The following is an 18,741-nucleotide window of genomic DNA, read 5'->3' as shown; positions in this document are numbered from 1 at the left end:
GCTTCTCTCCCTGGTCCAGCCCGCCTGCCTGCCTGCCTGCCCGCCTGGTCCTACACCTCTCTCCTGCGCGCACAGATGTCCTGGGACTTACCGGTCTTATGTGCTGATGATGTCGCTGTGAAGAGACAACAAGTGCGGGGAGGCTGCCGGCCACCGCTCCGCTGCTCCGGGACAACAGGAGTACTGATCTGCACACTTTCGCAGCCATCTCTGTAGTGAAACCTCGCCGGGAAGGAGACTGCTGCGGGCGGACCGAGACGCACCAAGGGGAAGAGGGAGGGTGGTGGGCGGGTTGCGGGGCTGGACTACGGCTTCATACACATGCCCAGTGCTGCACCAGTACGCAAAACATAAAACACTTTGTATGCTGGCTTATTCAAAACATGCACAGTCTGCATGTCATTTGCCGCAACAACAAACACATGCATCACTCAGTAATGCTACTGAAGGTCAGGAAAGCGTGATTGTCATATAATAAACCAGAGCGTGCCAATGGGCCAGTGGCGTGTTTGGAGGGGGGCGAGCTACATGAGTGAAAGTGTGATTTCACCACATTTCAGTTTACTCGAATTATTCAGTCAAATCCACAGAGTGGAAGAAGAAACTAACCAAAGCTTCCTGACATCATCTCCATTACAATCTCTATTTACATTATCTCAGCGGAGTAATACAGTGAGATAAATGTGTTGAAGAGTTTAAGTAGGCATTACAGTGACACAACAGGAGATTAAATAGCTGTCACTCCCAATAGTAAAGGATATATAGGAGATTAGAACAGCCTACTGTAAACTCAGCATTGAGTTACTCCTCAAATTAATTCTCAAAGTCTCTGTTGGATTATAACAGTGACTTGTAACAAAAAAAAAAAAACATGCAGACTTAAATTCCTTTGCAATAGAGCTATAGTCACGGGTGTACAGCTTCCTGATTTCTTTTTATTGTTTGTTTTGTTCTTTAGCTTTTGCACACTCTAATTAAAACAAGTAATCATGGGTACAGGTATACAGTATAGGAGATGATGCTCAACCATTACTGCGACAAAAAGGCATCCCTGAAACTGCAGAGCCGACTTACACTTCAAAGATTTCCTGCTTTCTTGAAAGAGGCAGACACAATATCACTTGTCTGAATGTCTCTGTGTTAGGGCACGTCTTGGCAGACTTGCTGTCACTGGCCACACCATCCATTCCCCAATAACTGTGTCTAATATTAGCTTGTCCTTCAGTCACTCTTGTGACTATGTCCCAAAAGAGCAGCGTACAGGATCAAATCTAATTGAACTGATCTTCAGTGACTTTTAAACAGCACGGGCTGCTTCCTACAAGCACTTTGATGCATTTCAGGGCTTCTGTCCCTAAATGGCAGAACATGAGGGCAAGCATTCAAGTATGAATGGTTTTGTTTTTACCAGAATCACTCAACTAGTGCAAAGGTAGGTAATAGGAGGGGTAACGGGTCCATTTGGTCGATGAATGTCAAGGAGACTCCACTCTGTGGAATGTGGGAAACATGTTCTCTCTCATCTGTGACCAAGCCTGTCAAATAACACAGCCTGACACACCTGTATTGGTCAAAGAGTAACCAGATAACATGCACTAAGTCTTTAATTGTTCACATGAAAGAGCACATGCAAGCACACCTTCACCGCAGTAATTCATATGACAACATGGCTTCATGAGATAAGAAATTGAGATTTTTTTAATAGAGATTGTTGTTGATTGTGCTTGCCTTCTGATATGTTATTGCTCCAGAATTCATCCCAGTTTCTTCTGTACTTCCTCAGGTGCAGTGCATCAAACTGTGTGGGCGATGCAATTTAAATGCAAATTCTCAGCCATGGACAAGGACCTGCTTAAGGCCTCACGGCTGCATTGATTCACAAAGCAAATCTTTGTGTGGTGCCAAATACTACTAGGAAGCGGTTTCCATAAACCTTAACAGTACTGCTGTAACTACACTATGACTGTGCATTTGCACATGGTGTGTCGGCTGCGTAAACAAAAGAAGCTACAGTAAACTGAAAAATACCTGGATGTATTAGATTTCATCAAGTCATTTAAGTTATGAGAGACTTTCCATGGTTTTGTTTGTACTGTGAATTGTGTTTACAATGTTAAATCAGTGTAGTCATCCATTGGTAAGAAAGCTATACAAAGGCAATATCAGGTTTATCTTATCTACTCAACATCAAATTATCATAGTATTTTTTAATGGGTATATTTAACAGGATTCATGAAAACTAGCAAAACTTTAATACAAGCATCAACTGCATGACTGATGTTGTATGAAACATAAAATATGAAATAGGTAGAGACAGTACAGATGCAAGACAGTAAGATTCCGTTCTGGTGTCTCTATTACTCTTAAATGTTGTTGAGTCAGTAAAAATACATCCTAGAATGGTCGCTTTCACCTGAAAAACAAACAAGAGTAATTCACATTTACAGTCCACAGTTAATTTTAGACAGACGCTGATTTTCATTTCAAAATGTGCCACATAAACTCCAATTTCAATCATAGCAATGTTCTGAATTCGGGCATTCAAGTTGAGCGTGACGAATTTAAACAAATCTAAATGTAAGTAATTCACATATAATCTCTGCAGACTCTAATCTTTTTGTGTACAGTTGTCCCCCATCTGCAAAATCAAAAAACTTAAAGAGAGACAGAACTGCTTTGAAAAGCTCCCTGCCCCCATATCTCAAGGTCAGAGATGAATGAATTTAGCAGGGTACAAAAAGGGGTGTGTATGCATGCTAGTGTGTGCATGAGTCTCCTAGCAGCACAAAGGAGCCCCTCCCATGGTTTTACGAAAAAGGTAATGCTCAAAGCAAGCATGGGTGTGTAACTCCTATTTCATCACAATACCAGCACATACTATAAACACAGGCCTAATTAGGCAGAGTGTGCTGCCTGTCTTTTCTTGCTTACCCTTACACACACAACAGCTCACAAACGCCACACAGCAGTATGACTGCTGAAACTGGAGCCAGCTTTTGTCTGCAGGTCTTCACCTGAGCCATCTTTCACCATTACACAGAGGCGCAGCTTGTGGATCAAGTTTCATCACAGTTTTTATTGTGCAAATCAGCTCAGCTGGAACTTGTCTTGAGTGCACAGAATTGGCTGTGGTCTGCATAAAACCAGTACTCCACTATGGATTCACAAGTGTACTCTTAGCGTAGCACTCAAAAACTGTGACACCCTCTTAAACTTAACACAAGTCACAGCGGTAGCAACACTGTCGTTATGTACTAAAAACAGTTGAGCTGTGGAGGCACTCTTGTGGGCCTGTCTTATCTCCTGCTCCACCTTTGCACTGCCACAATGGCAGGATGAATGGTACGCACAGCTATTGTATTGTGTATTTCAGTACAAAGGCTGCAAGACAAATAGTTATCCTACACACTTAACCTTCAGCCCTAAGACTGACTAAGCGGGAGCGCTACGGTCAGAGAGTGGAATGTTGACTAAGAAGAAGACTTGATTCTTTTAAGGTTTACAAGACTGTTAGATGGTCCTTAAAGATTCCCTCCAAACATGTTTTAAGATGTATTTAAAAACTGTATTTGACTAATAATGTGTTTCTGACATGATTTATGCACAGAAAAGTTCTACTATTTTGTTAAAATCCTTAAAATCACATCTACTTCTTCATTAATTTTAGAAGACAGGGACTTCAAGGCCTAATGTCTAACAAGCATGGACAGTGAACCCTACACCACAACCAGACAACTCCAGACATGGTGACAGATCTAAAAACAGTCCGGTCATAAGCTATTTAGCAGCTATTCCTAACCAACTGGTTCAGACTGCTTATTAGTGTGTGTTTTGAATGACATTTGAATGTGTCATGTGTCTATTGTGTGTGTTTTAGGTGTGTACTATAGGGCTGGCTTTTGGGGAGCAATTAGCTCCAATCTCCATACTGGTCTTTTGCACAATTTAAAGAACTTATTTGCATGTTTATGAGAATATTAAAAAACTGACACAGAGTTTGTGCACAAGATTAATGGCTTTGAATTAGAGACATAAGCAATGCCATTGTGGACACCTGCACTGAGATTATTACTGTTGCAAAGCTATTCAAATTCAATATGAAATTTCAATAGCTGACAATTACATATTGCAGGCTCGTGATAAATTGCTCGCATTAATGAACCTAGCGCTGAAGGCACAGTCATTAAGTGGCCTCCCTTATTAGTGAAAAGGGGGAAGGGGGGGGTCACTTAAAGGAAAGATGGTGGGAAAAGACTAAGAGATTAGTATGGATGATAATTTGCAACAGAGAGGGTCAGTGGAGATATTAGCTGTAATGTGTGTATTTGGTATTACACTACCGAGACAATGGGTGCCTCAACTTCACTGAAACTATATTGAAAACAGTAACTCCTGTGTTACTCTATGAAGCAACTATAAAATGACAAACAAGTTCACAGAAAACAGTGACAGGGAACTCCAGATGCCCCCAACCTTTTGGACCACAGGTCCATTTGTTATTGTAATTGCTGTGTTGATTAGGCAATATATTGACAGGATGCTCAGATTCTGGCCCGACTTGTCAGGACAGAATTCCATTTATAAATGCATCATATTGTGCTCACTCATGGAAGGGGTATCCTCAAAGGGGAAACATTTGTCTCCATTTTCACTAAGTCATAGCTTATGAATCAATCTAAAACCACTAAAAACTTGTGACATTCTGCACTGCAACGAAGTGTCATGAGAATTTGATGACCTGATACTGCAGAGTATTGCTGTATTTACATTATGTAGTTTCAGAGAAGTTAATATTAGAGGGATGACGTTTAAAGAGGGTGCTGTTATAAACAGAATGCTAAACAGTGTGCAGCTGGATGCACACAGAAGAGGAGACTGTGAGCAAACAAGGCATGTGGCTTTTTCCAGCATGCCTCCTCCTGTATATGGACTGAGATGTCTTTGTGTATTCGAGTGTGTCCAGTCATGTCACCTCGCCAAAAGCTAAGGGGTAAATATTATCAGGTTGGAACCAATGAGAATACAGCTTGACAGGGGCAACTGAGGGTGCTCAAAATGTTTCTTGTCGATTGGAACTTTATGGAAAATCAATAGGTTTTTTCACCTTTTGTTTGAGGAACATGAGTATGAATAACAGATAATGATTTAAGAAACATGAATCTATACATCGATCTCATTGTACTCATCTATGTATTCTGTCTATCTTTACTATAACCTCTTTAACACCTGCACTATGACTGGATGTGACATGTTCCTGCACCCCTCTGTCTTCTATGATACGTCCCACTTGGTTCAGCAGCTTCTCAGCTTCTCCTTTCACATTATGCGTTCAGTCCAGCAGATAAGCATTCAAGGCAAAAAGTATAACTGGCACATTGCAAAGAAGCAAGTCATTTAGTGCTGATACATTTTTATGCTTGAGCTCTGTCGAGGCATGCATGGCCGACAGCGGAGACTCCCTATCTCCCACTTCAGTTCAGTTCCTTTATTGAAACGAATGTTTAGAAAACAAATCAGAAACAGACATGCCAAAGCTGTAATCACATGGTATATATTCTAAAAAACCACATAAAGCGGTTTATTCATTCAAACCATACTGAGATGCTAAATATTCTATATGTGAACCTGTGACATACCACGAGTTTCTAATCAATCTAATAATCTAATAATCCTATTTAATATGTAATAATAATGTGATCTGAAAAAAAAAAAAAAAAATTGGTCAAACCCGTATAGGTTAGTATTAGACTCTTGTTTATGGTGAGAGGCTGTGCTGAATATGAGCGTGTCGTGCAGCTGAGCAATAATATGATATAAAATGTGTGATAGGCATTTGATTTTATCTATTTATACAGAACTTGCGTCCCCAGCAGAGGTGAGGAGGACCCCGTCTGAACTGCATGGGGCGGGGTGCTAAAGCGTTGCCCCACCCCGCCGTCTGCACGGTTGTTGCTGAACACGGAACTGCTGCCTGCGCTGTGCTCCATCTCTACAGACACAGGAGGGAAAGACGTACTCTGAAACGCCGAGTACATTATCATTTTGGACTGACTGGGCGTTTGTGCTACCACTAATGTGAGTAAACCCGCCGCTCATTTGCAAAACCAGCTGTCTAACGCAGGAGTGTGTAATGTTAGCTTTACCGATGAAAGTAGCTTCCTAAGCTAACAGTGGACATTTATCCTAACGTTTACTGTTAGCTTGCTAGCTGGTTAGCATTATCTTCCCTGCGAAGCAATTAAATAACTGCTGGAGTCGATAGCTTAACATGTCACATTGACAGTAATTAGTAAAACAAAATTAGGGCTGACGTTGAAAATATTTAACGTCAGTATACACAACCTACTGCCGTATTACTGCAGGTTATCAACGAGGGCAGTTTACGGCTAAAAACAAAACATTGGGGTCACTTGCGCATCATGGGAACACGTTTTGGGGTCCACTTTTCGGCTCTGACAAGTCACACATAGCGCTAGCATTAGCTAACATGGCGTTTTTTAGCCCAGTGTATCTGTCAGATAACCCAGGCTGTTGACATCAGTGTACCGTGTTAAATGTTGATGACAGAGACCCCGACTCACCGGTGGGAACCATAGAATCATGTCAGCCACACCCCACGTGAATAAAGAACGATTTTATTATCTTGGGTGCTCATCTGGGGATGTTTTTGCTAACGTTATATGATTATAAAGGTGACAATTGGGAGAATAAAACTTGTGATCACTGATGGGCAGGCGTGCTAACTTCAGCTGAAAGTCACTCCTCACATGAGGACGCTAGTAGTCTTGCAGGTGGATCTTTGGGTGTCTCTGGACCCCAGTTTTCGGGAATTCTTGGGGTCTGATCGCACTGAGCTGCCTCGTCAGTTCAGGCCATCATGCCACTTGATTTACCAATTTGTGTCACCTTTGCTCAAATTTTGTACCATCTCAAACCCCTTTAGGAGTAGTTCACCTGCTGCACACACTCCATCTTAACTTTGTCTTTTTTAAAACTGATAATCCATTTGAGCAGTGAGAAATAACTTAGTGTCTTTTGAGTCACCACACTGTCAGAATGCCCCAATCTTTGAGTATTATTGCTGGTTGTCTGTCTGTCCGATACACTTCAAGTAACGATCCCAGACAGTGGATAGATTGATTTTTCCTCATTTTTCTTTTTTCAACCTTAGTTAATGAATTAGCTCATAAACTTGTCATAAGCCATAAGCAAGTCACCGACCTGCTTAGAGATATATGCAATATCTGAATGTTTCCAGATGAGATTCTGCAGGTAGAAGGTGGACATGCAGACTTTTCTTCATTGTGCTCTTGGTGCTCCTCACAGTAATCCCCTCTCTCTGTTTATATTTACCGCTCAGAAGCTGAAGACTTCCATGAGCTGCAGAGGAACTGCAAAATTTTGCGTCTTAAAACTGCCAAGTTTACTGTTGTTTGAGAGGAATGCCTCACTAGTTTCAACTGAGGGCATAAAACATCATTTGTAGTGCCCCAGGCTGCTGAGGTGACACTGTCCTCTCATTTTTTGTCCTGTTTGGTTTTATTAGGATGCAATCGTCCAAGTACCAAGTAGTGTTCACATAGCATAAATACTTATGTTTCTCCTGTTGGCAGTTCAGCATGTCACTGTCAGGAGGTGGAGACTGTTGATGACAAAGAGTGATGTTGATTTATTAGGTCCCAGCCAGGTCAGCAGGTCCCAGTGTACCTTGTCACCAGATTGAAAGGGCTGAATGTGAGCCTGGATTGTGCTGTTGGACTGGCTGGACTGACTGCCTTTGTGATAGAGGAATGTCTTTAAACACTTGGCTCATTGTGAAAGGATACACCCTGAGACATCAATATGCTAAACAAGGGTCCTGCTTTCTTATGTCAGGTAGGCAGCATTGGATTTGAAATATAGGCCTACATGTTGGAGTCAACACAACCTTTGTAGGGTTCAATGATTTGGACAATATTTTAATTATTATTTTGAAAGCAATTAATAAAAAAACTAATCAAGAGATGCGGACAACTGCAAATCTGTATCATAAACTGTTGGATGATATTTTAATATGGCAAAGTGTTCATGTTATTATTAAGACTTAAAATGTTGCACAGTGCTTCATGGATGTAGAACAAAGAAGAAAGTGTGGATGCAAGTGACTTGATCATAGCTGGGTGTTGTAGGGTCAGGGACATGTGAAATTTTTCCAACCAGTCACATCAGCCCAGAAACCAGTGATTGATGGTTTTACTGAGGCAGACCATTAAATTCGTGAAATGAAATGACAAAAATCCCACAAGTTTTAACACAACAAATCTTATCTAGTGATGCAGTTAGATTTGGTTAGGCCAGTGCTATGTAATATCAAATCGTCCATCTTTGCTCACTACATCTTCGCCTGTGCATGTCCTGTACATATGGCGTAATTGACAGTAAAGTTGATATTGACGTTTACATAAATTACAAGTTATGAACTTCTTTTTAAGATAGAGATGTCTCCACTGAAGGAAGTGAGTTACCATACCACATGCATGCATTTATTAAACTCATAACATGGTCCTCTCCACTACTCTGCAGCTGAGGGTCTGAAACTGTAGTGTGACTCACAGCATTTTCATTCAGGATAAAAGCTTTCAAATTCCCAGTGTCCCAGTTGATGAGAGCAAAGAGAGCATCAGTGTGTCTCTGCTATAAAAAAATCTATTTTCTGTACAAGCTCCAAGCGTGCCAACTGGGGTTTTCACACATCATGGGGCAACTGTCACTTTGAAAATGATTAATTTCAGCTCGGGTGACATATTTTAAAGGCCCAGGAAGACCTTAATTACACTTACCTAAATGGGTGGACCTCAGCTTGCAGCTCGGAGTCAAACGGATCAAGAAAAACGGGTCTGTGTTTTGTTTTCGTCCCATTTCTTCGTCTATATGTAGACTTGATAAATGTGTGTGTATTTATGTCACGCTTTTGTTGGGACAGAGGTGAAAAAAAACTTTCTGGACTTCCAGTTGAGCAGCCATGCAGGTAGCAACGCCCTTCAATTAATATCTAAAGCTCCTATAAGTTGGTCAGAATGGTTTTTACTGTATTAAAGTTATAGTAGGGCCACATAATATGTCTCAGAGCCAGCAGAAGAAGTTGCTGTGTAGTAAAGATCCCGACAGTAGAACGTGAATGACAAAGCCCTGACAGACGAGTGTAGGGCTATCACTAGCCAGCTAACCACAGACAGGCAGCAGGCAAAAGAAAACATGGCCAACTTGGAAGTGATCCTTCAAGAACTGAGAGACTTTTGCCAAGAAAACAGTGAAACACTGAGGGAAATCAAGGAAAAAAAACTCTTTTCAGTCAAACATAGAACATTTGAAGACTGTTGAATAAGATCTGATCAATCAAGGCTTCAACAAATTCTCTTGGGTCAGTATTTGAGACATTATTAAGAAATTATGGCCTCAATTCTTTGTTTAGTTATTTACAGATATGACTAATTGTTCATTTTGGTATGTAATTATATTTCATTACATTACATTTATTCGGTAGATGCTTATGTCCAAAGTGACTTACAGGAAATGCATTCAAACCAGGAGCACCAGGCAGGAGCAAGAGCGCGATATCATCCAGAAGGGGGGAGTGAATCCATTCTAAACAAATAACTAAAATCATGTTCAGCTCTACAGGACAAGTGCTTAAAGATTTTTTGTCCTGTCGACTGTCATTGAAGTTGTTCTGTTGCACTGAACAGATTTTCAGTCTCCCTGGTGTCTAGAATATCTTTGGCACTGGGCTTTTAGCATCAGGCTGTCCCCAGCTCCACAGAAATGGTGTGCATGCACGCTTGCTGTTTCCCTCAGTCCCCATTGTCAGGGGCTGCTGAACACTCCAATTAGCATATCCCATGTCCTCTTTTATCTCTCTGCAGAATCAGTTTGACAATTGGTGTCTGAATTGTTAATAGGATATTGACAGGTGGCAGCTTCAGGCCTCAGTGGGATGAACTCCTCCATCCTGTCCTGTGTGCACACACGGGAGCTACAGATACACACCAGTAGCCCCTTACTTAATTGTTAATCATCTTTCCGTGACACAGATGAATTAAGCAACAGTCTGGTTAAAAATGAAGTTCTGGAGCTTAGCTGCACTGGTGGCAATTAGTTTTATCCTTGATTTCTGTTGTTTATTAATAGAGGTGTGAGGATTCCAGGACATAATGCATTGACTGCTGAAGGTACAGTTTTTTTCTGCAGTGCAGTATGAAGAGATCCCACGAGGGCACTGCTATTGTCCTAAGCTTTGCCTCTTGAGATGAGTGTTAATTAGTTTTATGGGCAAATTTTCCAAATCCTTACCTAAGATTTACATGGCTTATGACTGGAGTAGGAATGTGCTTAGCACGGTGTAAGCAGTGTGCCCACTTCTTCAGGCTGTCAAAATTGACCAAATGTTATGTTTGATGGTTCCTTCTTAAAAACACACACTGTAGGTTGGACTCATTCAATATCTATCGGCATTATGTTCATAAGAGGGCAAACATATCTACTTGTGTAGGTATATTTATTTCAACATAAACATGTCTCTTAAAAGATCTACGTACCTACACTTTACAAAATAAAGAAGTAAAATCTGTCATCACATTCTGCTTCATCGCATCTTTATTCTTTCCTTTCTGCAGGATGTTCCACTTGCGGGTGTTGTCCGCAGTTTCGGTGGGGCTAACGCAGTTGTCCCGGCGTTACCACAGTGGAGCGGTGCGAGGGTCCAGTCGTAGGAGGCTGATGCTGGCAGCCTTAGCTGGGGTCACTGGTGCGTCTGCCAGTGCTGGGCTGCTCTGGACGAGGTGGGACTGTGTGCTTCTCTGTACTGAGAAAAAAATAATGGCCTTCTGATACTTCAACTGAATTCAGTTAAAAATACTTTATTTGCCCCTCAAAGGACAAACATAAAAACACAAGAAGGATTCATTCGTACTCATAAACTAACCAAAACTGCAAAATATGTGAGTGTAAAGATTTTAAAGAGCAGGGTATCTTGTTCACGTCCCGCAAACAGCGATGTCATATGATTGGGTTTTGACTTTTATCATCTTTTGAGCTGCATTTTTCAGTTTAAAAACACACCTCTCTCTGGAGTTTGCCCTCTTGTGCTTTTCTGTAGACAGTTGCTTCTTTTCACACCATGACTTACAAGCTCCTCTGTGTGGTGTGGTCCCCATTAAATGAGCCTGGACCATGACCTACATCGAGCAAACCTGGATTTGCTTGCATTGCAGTATTCAGCAGCAGTTTGACTTTTGAGCACATGCCAATTTTGATTCCCCAGTTACACAGCTGTTGGGAAAACCACCCCATCAAGTTGCTGACCTGCATTTCTGTCAACATTCAAAGTCACCACCATGGTTGGAAATCACTTTTTTGTCCACCAATCACTGTGGCTAAACTGATGAGACAATTGCAGCATTCCTAAACCGTATGCTCATCTTCTCCAACTAGGCCATCTTCAGGCTGATTCGTGCCTTCATCTTCAGCTGTATCCCCTGAGGCTGATTTTCCCTGTCTATATTTTTACCTGGATGTGGCATTTAGACAATTTGTGGTATTTTCTGGCTTCCAATTTTAGCTTCGTAGTCCCAGTAATGAAATTGTTAGTTCTCTCATTGCCACCTGAAGCGAACAGAACATTGCCTGGCTTGTCTCCTCGTGTACTGACTAATCACGGGACTCTCCATTGTCAGTTTTTCTCAACTTCTCATTCTGACAAAAAAATGAAAACATTTTTGTGACAATCGCCTTTTTGGCCTTGGGACATCCTGGGAGTAGTGCCACATTGTTTGTCTGTGTCTCCTCATTAAAGTGTACAACTGCAACAAGCAGACTCGTGATTCAATCTGTGTTGTGGAATTTCACAAATCGCTCTGTTATGTTGCTTTTATTTATCTGCCACTGTGGCTGGTAGGTTGAGCAAATTGACCCGCTGCTACACAAAATAACCGCATTTGGCAGGTGGCGGGTGCTTGTTTCCAACTCTGGCCACCACCCCAAGGGTGTCACAATGTTTTTATGGCTATCCATTACTAAGGAGGCTGGTGTTTAGTTAAGGTAAAGCAGTGGAGAGGGTGTTGATGTGAGAGCTCTACGGGGACAGAATGACTGTGCTGCAGGAGGCAGTGATGGATGGTGCCTCAGGGCGTTTGAGACTGATGGGACGAGACTGTTCCAGGCCTTCACCCCAGGCTTCATTCTCCTTGTGTCTCATTAAACTGAATTATTCAGCCTGCCCCAGACAGACTCAGCTATTTATTATTATTATTCCAATTTTCAATTTAGTCAGAAAAATGGTCAAGTGGGAGTTTGCCATGGTAAATCTCCTTGCTTTGCACAGTGCAGCACATAATCCCTCTCATTTGCTCATATAGCCACAGTACATACTTAGCTGCAAACACAGTCAGCTACATACCTCTGCTGATTCTACTTGGCACCAGAGAGAAAACAAATACACACAAATATTGCAGCTCTAAACTTTCTCTTTTCTTTATATATTACATAGAAATGTCCCCCAGGTGTTTATCTGTTTCTAATCTTTTTTTTTTTTTTTTTTTTTCTGAACTAGAGCGTATGCAGATGCAGGGCCTTCCGTTCAACACTCTGAGCAACCAGGCAGAGAGGAAGCGGATTTTATGAGGGATACGGATTCTGAGTCGGAGTCAGAGAAATCGGTGGAGGCCAGCAGTGGAGATGAAGAAGCAAAGGATGAAGGTGGCGAGGGGAAAAAGAAGAAGCCACGCTCTGGATTCCGTGACCGCAAGGTAATCAATAAACAGTAAACATTCAGCCGTTCAGTCAGTCCAGCATTTAATTCACCTTCAGAATGGTGTTTTGAAAGCCCTCCCAATCAATGTCCAATATGCAAACGCCGGTATATTTTGACAGAATATTTTACGGAGACACACAGAGGAAATGAGCATATATTGCTGCTGTCATAAACAACAATATACCACCTGTAAATTTTATTGCTGTTAATTAGTCAGCAGATGAGAAGAGAAGCAGATAAAGAACAAAGGGTTTGATACGATGCCAGATAAACAGTTTGCAGCTCTGCCTATTGTGGTTGCAGAACGAGGGAGAAGGAAAGAAGAGCTTTGAGCAATAGAAGGAATTTTTTCAAATGAAATGTAATGCAATGGTACGTCTGACTCAGGGCTATAGATGGAAAAATTACACAGTCACTCTTGCCTCAGCAGCAGCCATGTCTGCTGAAGCATAAAGATTTCTGGGAAGCAAACAGTATTAGTCAATCACAGCACCACAGCATTCACTAGCGTGTTTGTAAAAATATGTTGTTTGTGCCAGCTCACTCACTATGTCAGGTAAAGAGTCTACGTTTGATAGAGCGCACTGAAGGAAATCATGTGTGTGTATACAGTATGTGTGCAGATGTCCTTACAAGTCCATCAGTGCTCCAGACCTCCCTTGAATGGTCATATTTTGAGTTTTCAATCTAATATATGTTTCAAAACTCAGTTCACCTTCTTGCTTTTAAACCTATTTGCCACTCTGGTCTCAGATGTTGCACAGCAATCTTTAAAAAGCGTGAGGGGAAAAAATGAGTAAACAGTTGGTGTGACTTGAATTTTACCCCACGGCTTGTGTATGTGCATTTTTTTGTTATGGAAAGAGAAAGCATAAATGGCTGGAAGCTCAAAAGAACAGGCTTGACTCTCCATCAGTGTTGGTGACGCTGAGATCAGTAGCCTGTAAATCTGAGGAGATGAAAGCCAGAGAGAGATGACAGCGCAAAGCACCCAGGGCTTTCCATCACTCAGGCTCTCCAGCATTTCCACACGACTGTCCTATAACCTCTCATCCATACGCTGATGGTTGCCTCTTCTGGGGGACATGCTCCCGGTGATTTCCCTAAAGACCAATATGGTCTGCTAAAGAGGGAGAACCAACATGGAAGCACGTAATCATAGCTACAGGATCAAGACGATCTGGTTTGATCAAAGTCCGTGTTTCTTTCTCACTCTTTATGTTATCAATTTAAAGTAGATAATGGCGTCAAAAAGTTTAAGCTTTTTCTGCAGGGAGCTTGTTTACAGTCGCTCAGCGTCACATGAAATAACCGCCTGTGTGGATTACAGCTGAGCACAGCTCCCAAACAGACACCGCTCTGTCAATTTCTGTTTGAAACTCTCTGTTGAAATGCAGATGGCAGTGTCAAGGCAAACATTGATGTGGCTAATGTGTTTATCAGAGCTGAATAGATGAGTTTTTTGTTGTTAGTCTTTGCCAAAGCGTTGGCCTTTGGCATGTCAGCGGTGCCATGCTGACATCCAGCTTTGTGTGGCTGTGAGAGTGTTGCAGTTGCTCTTCAGACTGATCCTGAAAAACACTATTTCCTGTTTTGATTATGTGGTCGTTGTGGTAGCCAGGAGGTTAACACACCTCCCCATCAGGACTCACATCCTGTTTTCCTGCCGCCGCTTACTTCTTTATTCTAGTCAGTCCTTCACCCTCTCCACACTCTTAACTCTCCCTCAGATTATTTACCTCTCAGGACTGGAATACTGCTGGGTCTTTGATTTTGATTTGAGTTGAGTGGTGCTCGTGCCTAATGTGTGAGAAGTTGTGTCATTAATTGGTGTTTCCTGTATGGTTGGCAGGTGATGGAGTATGAGAACAGGATAAGAGCATACTCCACTCCAGACAAGATTTTCCGCTACTTTGCCACACTGAAGGTCATCGGCGAGCATGGAGATGCCGAGGTCTACATGACGCCCCAGGACTTCATACGCTCCATCACACCGAACGAGAAGCAGCCTGAGAGTGAGTCTCTTCCCTTTCCTCCTACCACCTTTACTTCATCAGTGACTTCTTCACCCCCACTGGCAGTCTCCAGTTGTTTTCTGTGATTTTCATTCCCTTTTTCTTTATTTATTGGGTCTGGTTCTGGAGACTCAAGTAAATGTATGCCAGTTTCCAGTCACTGTGGTATGGAAATTGACAGCTATCATACAATGTACTTTTGCTAATCTACTGTATTGAATTCTGCTGTATTAGTGTCATAAAATATATTGAATTTTGCAGTATTAGCCTTATTATAAATATATAGGACAGAATATTGTGTGAGATTATAATAAAGTGTTAGTTCAACCAAAAGCCCTTCTTTTTTTCATCCCTTTAAGAGTCATTCAAAGTACTACTACTACTAATAATAATGGTAATTGCGTAATACTTGCATGCAAGTAGTTTATGGTCATCACTATCCAGGGTGAGATGTTTCCTGGTAGAGCATTACCCAGCACAGCCCCCTATACCGCTACAGGGATGGTTCAGGACTTACGACAGTTCCTGGTACAACGATCTCAATGACCATGTTCACAAGTATGAAGCGAGGTGGGGAGGGAGTGGGAATGACAGGGCTGTCCGATCACACTGAGTTGAGTGAATCACAGCACAGCAGTTGTATCAATTAACGAGTTCAAACCAGAGCAGATCTCAGGCGTCACGCATGGAGCCAGTGAGAGATATTTGATCTTCAGCCATGGGAGGGGTGGGATGGCAGGGAGCTTAACTTGGCATAGACATGTTTCAGCACCACTCTTGTCTTTATCTGTCACTGTCGTCTGGTTATTCAACACTAAAGTACACTTTGTGTGACATTTTGTCGTATGGTGGTATGTTCACCTCCAACAAACACTTGTGGTTGAATACTCAGCGTCTGAGTACTATTACATTCTGTGCATTCGTCCACAGTAAAGGAGCCAAGCCTGCTGTTAACACTTAATAAGGACTTAGCTGGGCCTGTCACGTCTGCACTTCCTCTCCTGCTCACCTCAGCACTTTCATCTGTTAACCAAGACTTGGCCTAGCTTGGCCCCCATTGGCCTTCCTTTCTTAGACCCGGTACCTCTCCTCCTTCTTGACAATTGCATAGTTCCTCCATTTTTTATCTTGTCTTCAGCCCTTCCAAACTGGATTTAAAGTAATGATGAGCTGAGATCTGTTGGACAAGAGAAGTTTCAGCAAAGCAGATGAAAAAAGTCCAAGAGAAACTGCAGTTCACATCATAGGCAGCCATTTGAGGCTCCTCTCAAAGCCACCAACCCAAGTGAGGTCAAACAGCAGACTCTCTGGTGAAGTTGTTTTAATGCTCTGCAGATTTTCCTGCCCATTGATGATGAATAACCCATGGATCTCATAAAAAATGTATAAGTTAGTTTTGGCCCCTGTTTTGTTTTGAATTTTCTGTTTTGACAGGGTCTGAAAATGCATACACACATTGATGGATAGAACAACTGCGTCCCGGTTCAGAGGCCAGATGCACAGAAGGACAGGGTACACATAGCTTCTCCAAATCTGTCAGTCCAGTGTCTGGTCCTTATTAACTTAAGTTAAAAATGTGAAATTTAAGACTAAATTGTTGTCCATTAAAAACATAGATTGTGGAATAGTAAGGCCTTCTGGGTAAAGCAGTTGTGTCCTTTCAGATTTAAAACAAGGCTGTGCTTTTCAGGTGCATTTGAAATGGCCTTAAATGGGACAGACCTGGAAGTGTGGGCGGAAACTCAGGGATCATCCCCTCAGTCGGGAATCTCTGGTGATTTTGGTAACTGACCTGAAGTTAGAATATTAATGACTAAGCAGAGGAAGGTGGTCGGCTGTTGGCAGAGGTGATCTGTAATGCTGATGAGGACGCCTTCATACAGAACAATGTTAAGATACGATGTTCACTTAATTATTGTTCAGTTTAATGAGATCATACCCAGCTGTCGCCCTCATAGTTAATCTGATTTGAGACCGTTTCAGTAGGTCAGTGTGCTACTAGTCTTTCATGGTGATATTGAAAGCCTGCCTGACTCTTGAGATATTTCTTTGCTTCATTTAACTGATGAGAAGTACTGCCTCACACGAGGGTTTATTTGTTTGAATTACATTAGTTTGGAAGCAACATTGCCATTTTATGTAGTATATATTATAAGTATATTCGATTAGGTTTTGTAAAAAGTGGAGAAAATCACATTTCATATCATCTTTGCTGGGAGTTGAATCGTACTCTGTTGCAATATGAATTGATGCCTTTTGCATACAAAGACATGATAGAAATAAACCTACAGTAAGACTGACAGGACAAAAGACCAGAGCACAATGAAGACTGCTCATCTGCGTGCGCTTCATTGAAGTCATTCATTGTGGTAGCATGATATCGTGGTGTTGATTTCAGATGAACTCAAACACTTCAAGATACATAAAATATGTAACTGTGGAACTGATGATCAGAGGAGTCGAAGCTGAGTGCTGAGGATTGTGTACTTTAAAGAATATGCAAAATGGAAATGGATCATTAATGACTAAATTAATCTTACGCATGTGTCAGTCATTACCACAGATACAGTAATGACACCAAGTAAATACATTTGCACTGCTTCATGATGGGCATAAATCTTGATGCCCCCGCTGTGTAACCAGTCTGCCTCACATCTCGTTTGTCATAATATTTGTCTCCTAAACTGTACGTCTGCTTATTTTCTCTCTCTCATTTTCAGATCTGGGTCTGGATCAGTTCATTGTGAAGCGCTATGATGGGAAGGTAAGAAGTGGGCACCTTTGTGGTAAAGAGGATGCAGGGTGAACTTAGCAAACATTGAGGTCAGCAGCAGGTTTTTCCTTTAATTCTCTCTTAGAAATGTTAATGTTGATGGATTTCATAAATATACTGTAAACTCACTGAATGTTGCATTTCTCCAGAGAGCCGTGTTCTGAAACTCTAAGAGCTTATTTTATTTAGATTTATTTTTATTTATATCAGAAATCTATCCTCTCACACTTAAATATCCTCATCCTATTTTCATACAGAAAAAATGACATCTGCACTAGAAGATTACAGTAACAGTTTCTGTTCATTGCTTGGATTTGAATATGCATGACCAGAGCAGATTACGAGTGAGGCCTTGAAAAGTGTGGTCTTAATTCAGTGCATTCAGTGCTGAACCCCGGTCATATTGAATGTGGTATTTTATGACGAATGAAATCCTTCTCTGAAATGCAATATAAAGAGATGAACTGCCGCATTCATCTCATCTTCCGTGCTGAAATGATATTGACAAAACTGGATAAATAGAACTGGAATGATGTATAAACTAAGGTGATAACTCAGTGTCACAGAAATAAACAAATGCTCATCAGGGGCAGCGGGGTTACAGCATTTTATCAAAATATGGAAAGACATAGTGGAGAAAATGGAAAACATCATCATGTTCTGTTTGCAAAGAGTGTAGAAATTGTTAGAAAAAAATCCAAATAAGACAGCCATGAGATTGTTAGCTGGCGTTTCTGGGTCCACTTTGCTGTGTGTAGGTGTATTTTACCTATTTCTGTTGATATTTGGCTAAATATGCACAAGCTGCTGTCTCACTGATGTTTCCATTCCAGGTGCAGGTTTTATAGGAGAAAAAAATGTGAATGACACTGACCATCCACAATGAATATTTTGATATTCATATAATATTTTGTTTTGTTTTTCACAAATCATACCTTGTATACTATGTTTTTATTTGCTTATGTCTTTGCTTTGCTGTCCCTTTCTCAACCATCAATCATAGTAAAGGAAATAAGAGCAGGTGACGAGAATATCCTGCTTTCCAAATATTATTGGAGCTCAGAAAAAGGTTTCTGTGATACTAAAGAAGTCTGTTGTTTTTCCCTTAACTACCTGCCTTCGATCTCAAAGCATCCAGCTAGTCAAACCCAGATCAGAAAAGCCTT

The 18,741-nt window shown here is 41.4% G+C and overlaps 3 protein-coding genes across 4 annotated transcripts in view; 1 reads left to right on the top strand and 2 right to left on the bottom strand.

The window, feature by feature from the left end:
- Positions 1-237, bottom strand: part of mcu (mitochondrial calcium uniporter) — a 57,035-nt gene extending 56,798 nt beyond the window's left edge. The window contains exon 1 of the mRNA XM_070976942.1: positions 92-237. Within this exon, the coding sequence (XP_070833043.1) occupies positions 92-208 (117 nt within the window). The 5' untranslated portion in view covers positions 209-237. The remainder of the gene's footprint in view (positions 1-91) is intronic.
- slc29a3 (solute carrier family 29 member 3) overlaps positions 1-18,741 on the bottom strand; it is a 79,870-nt gene that overhangs the window by 9,543 nt on the left and 51,586 nt on the right. The window lies entirely within an intron of this gene.
- The window catches only part of micu1 (mitochondrial calcium uptake 1), a 31,154-nt gene continuing 18,342 nt past the window's right edge, over positions 5,930-18,741 (top strand). For both annotated transcript variants that reach the window (XM_070977092.1, XM_070977093.1), the window contains exons 1-5: positions 5,930-6,075; positions 10,653-10,817; positions 12,587-12,782; positions 14,640-14,802; positions 17,523-17,566. In XM_070977092.1, coding sequence (XP_070833193.1) covers positions 6,074-6,075; positions 10,653-10,817; positions 12,587-12,782; positions 14,640-14,802; positions 17,523-17,566 — 570 coding nt within the window. In that variant the 5' untranslated portion in view covers positions 5,930-6,073. The remainder of the gene's footprint in view (positions 6,076-10,652; positions 10,818-12,586; positions 12,783-14,639; positions 14,803-17,522; positions 17,567-18,741) is intronic.

Source organism: Chaetodon trifascialis, chromosome 13 (assembly GCF_039877785.1).
Source record: "Chaetodon trifascialis isolate fChaTrf1 chromosome 13, fChaTrf1.hap1, whole genome shotgun sequence".
Classification (NCBI taxonomy): Eukaryota; Metazoa; Chordata; class Actinopteri; order Chaetodontiformes; family Chaetodontidae; genus Chaetodon; species Chaetodon trifascialis.
Note: the sequence above shows the minus strand (reverse complement) of the source record. Positions and strands in the feature narration are given on the sequence as shown.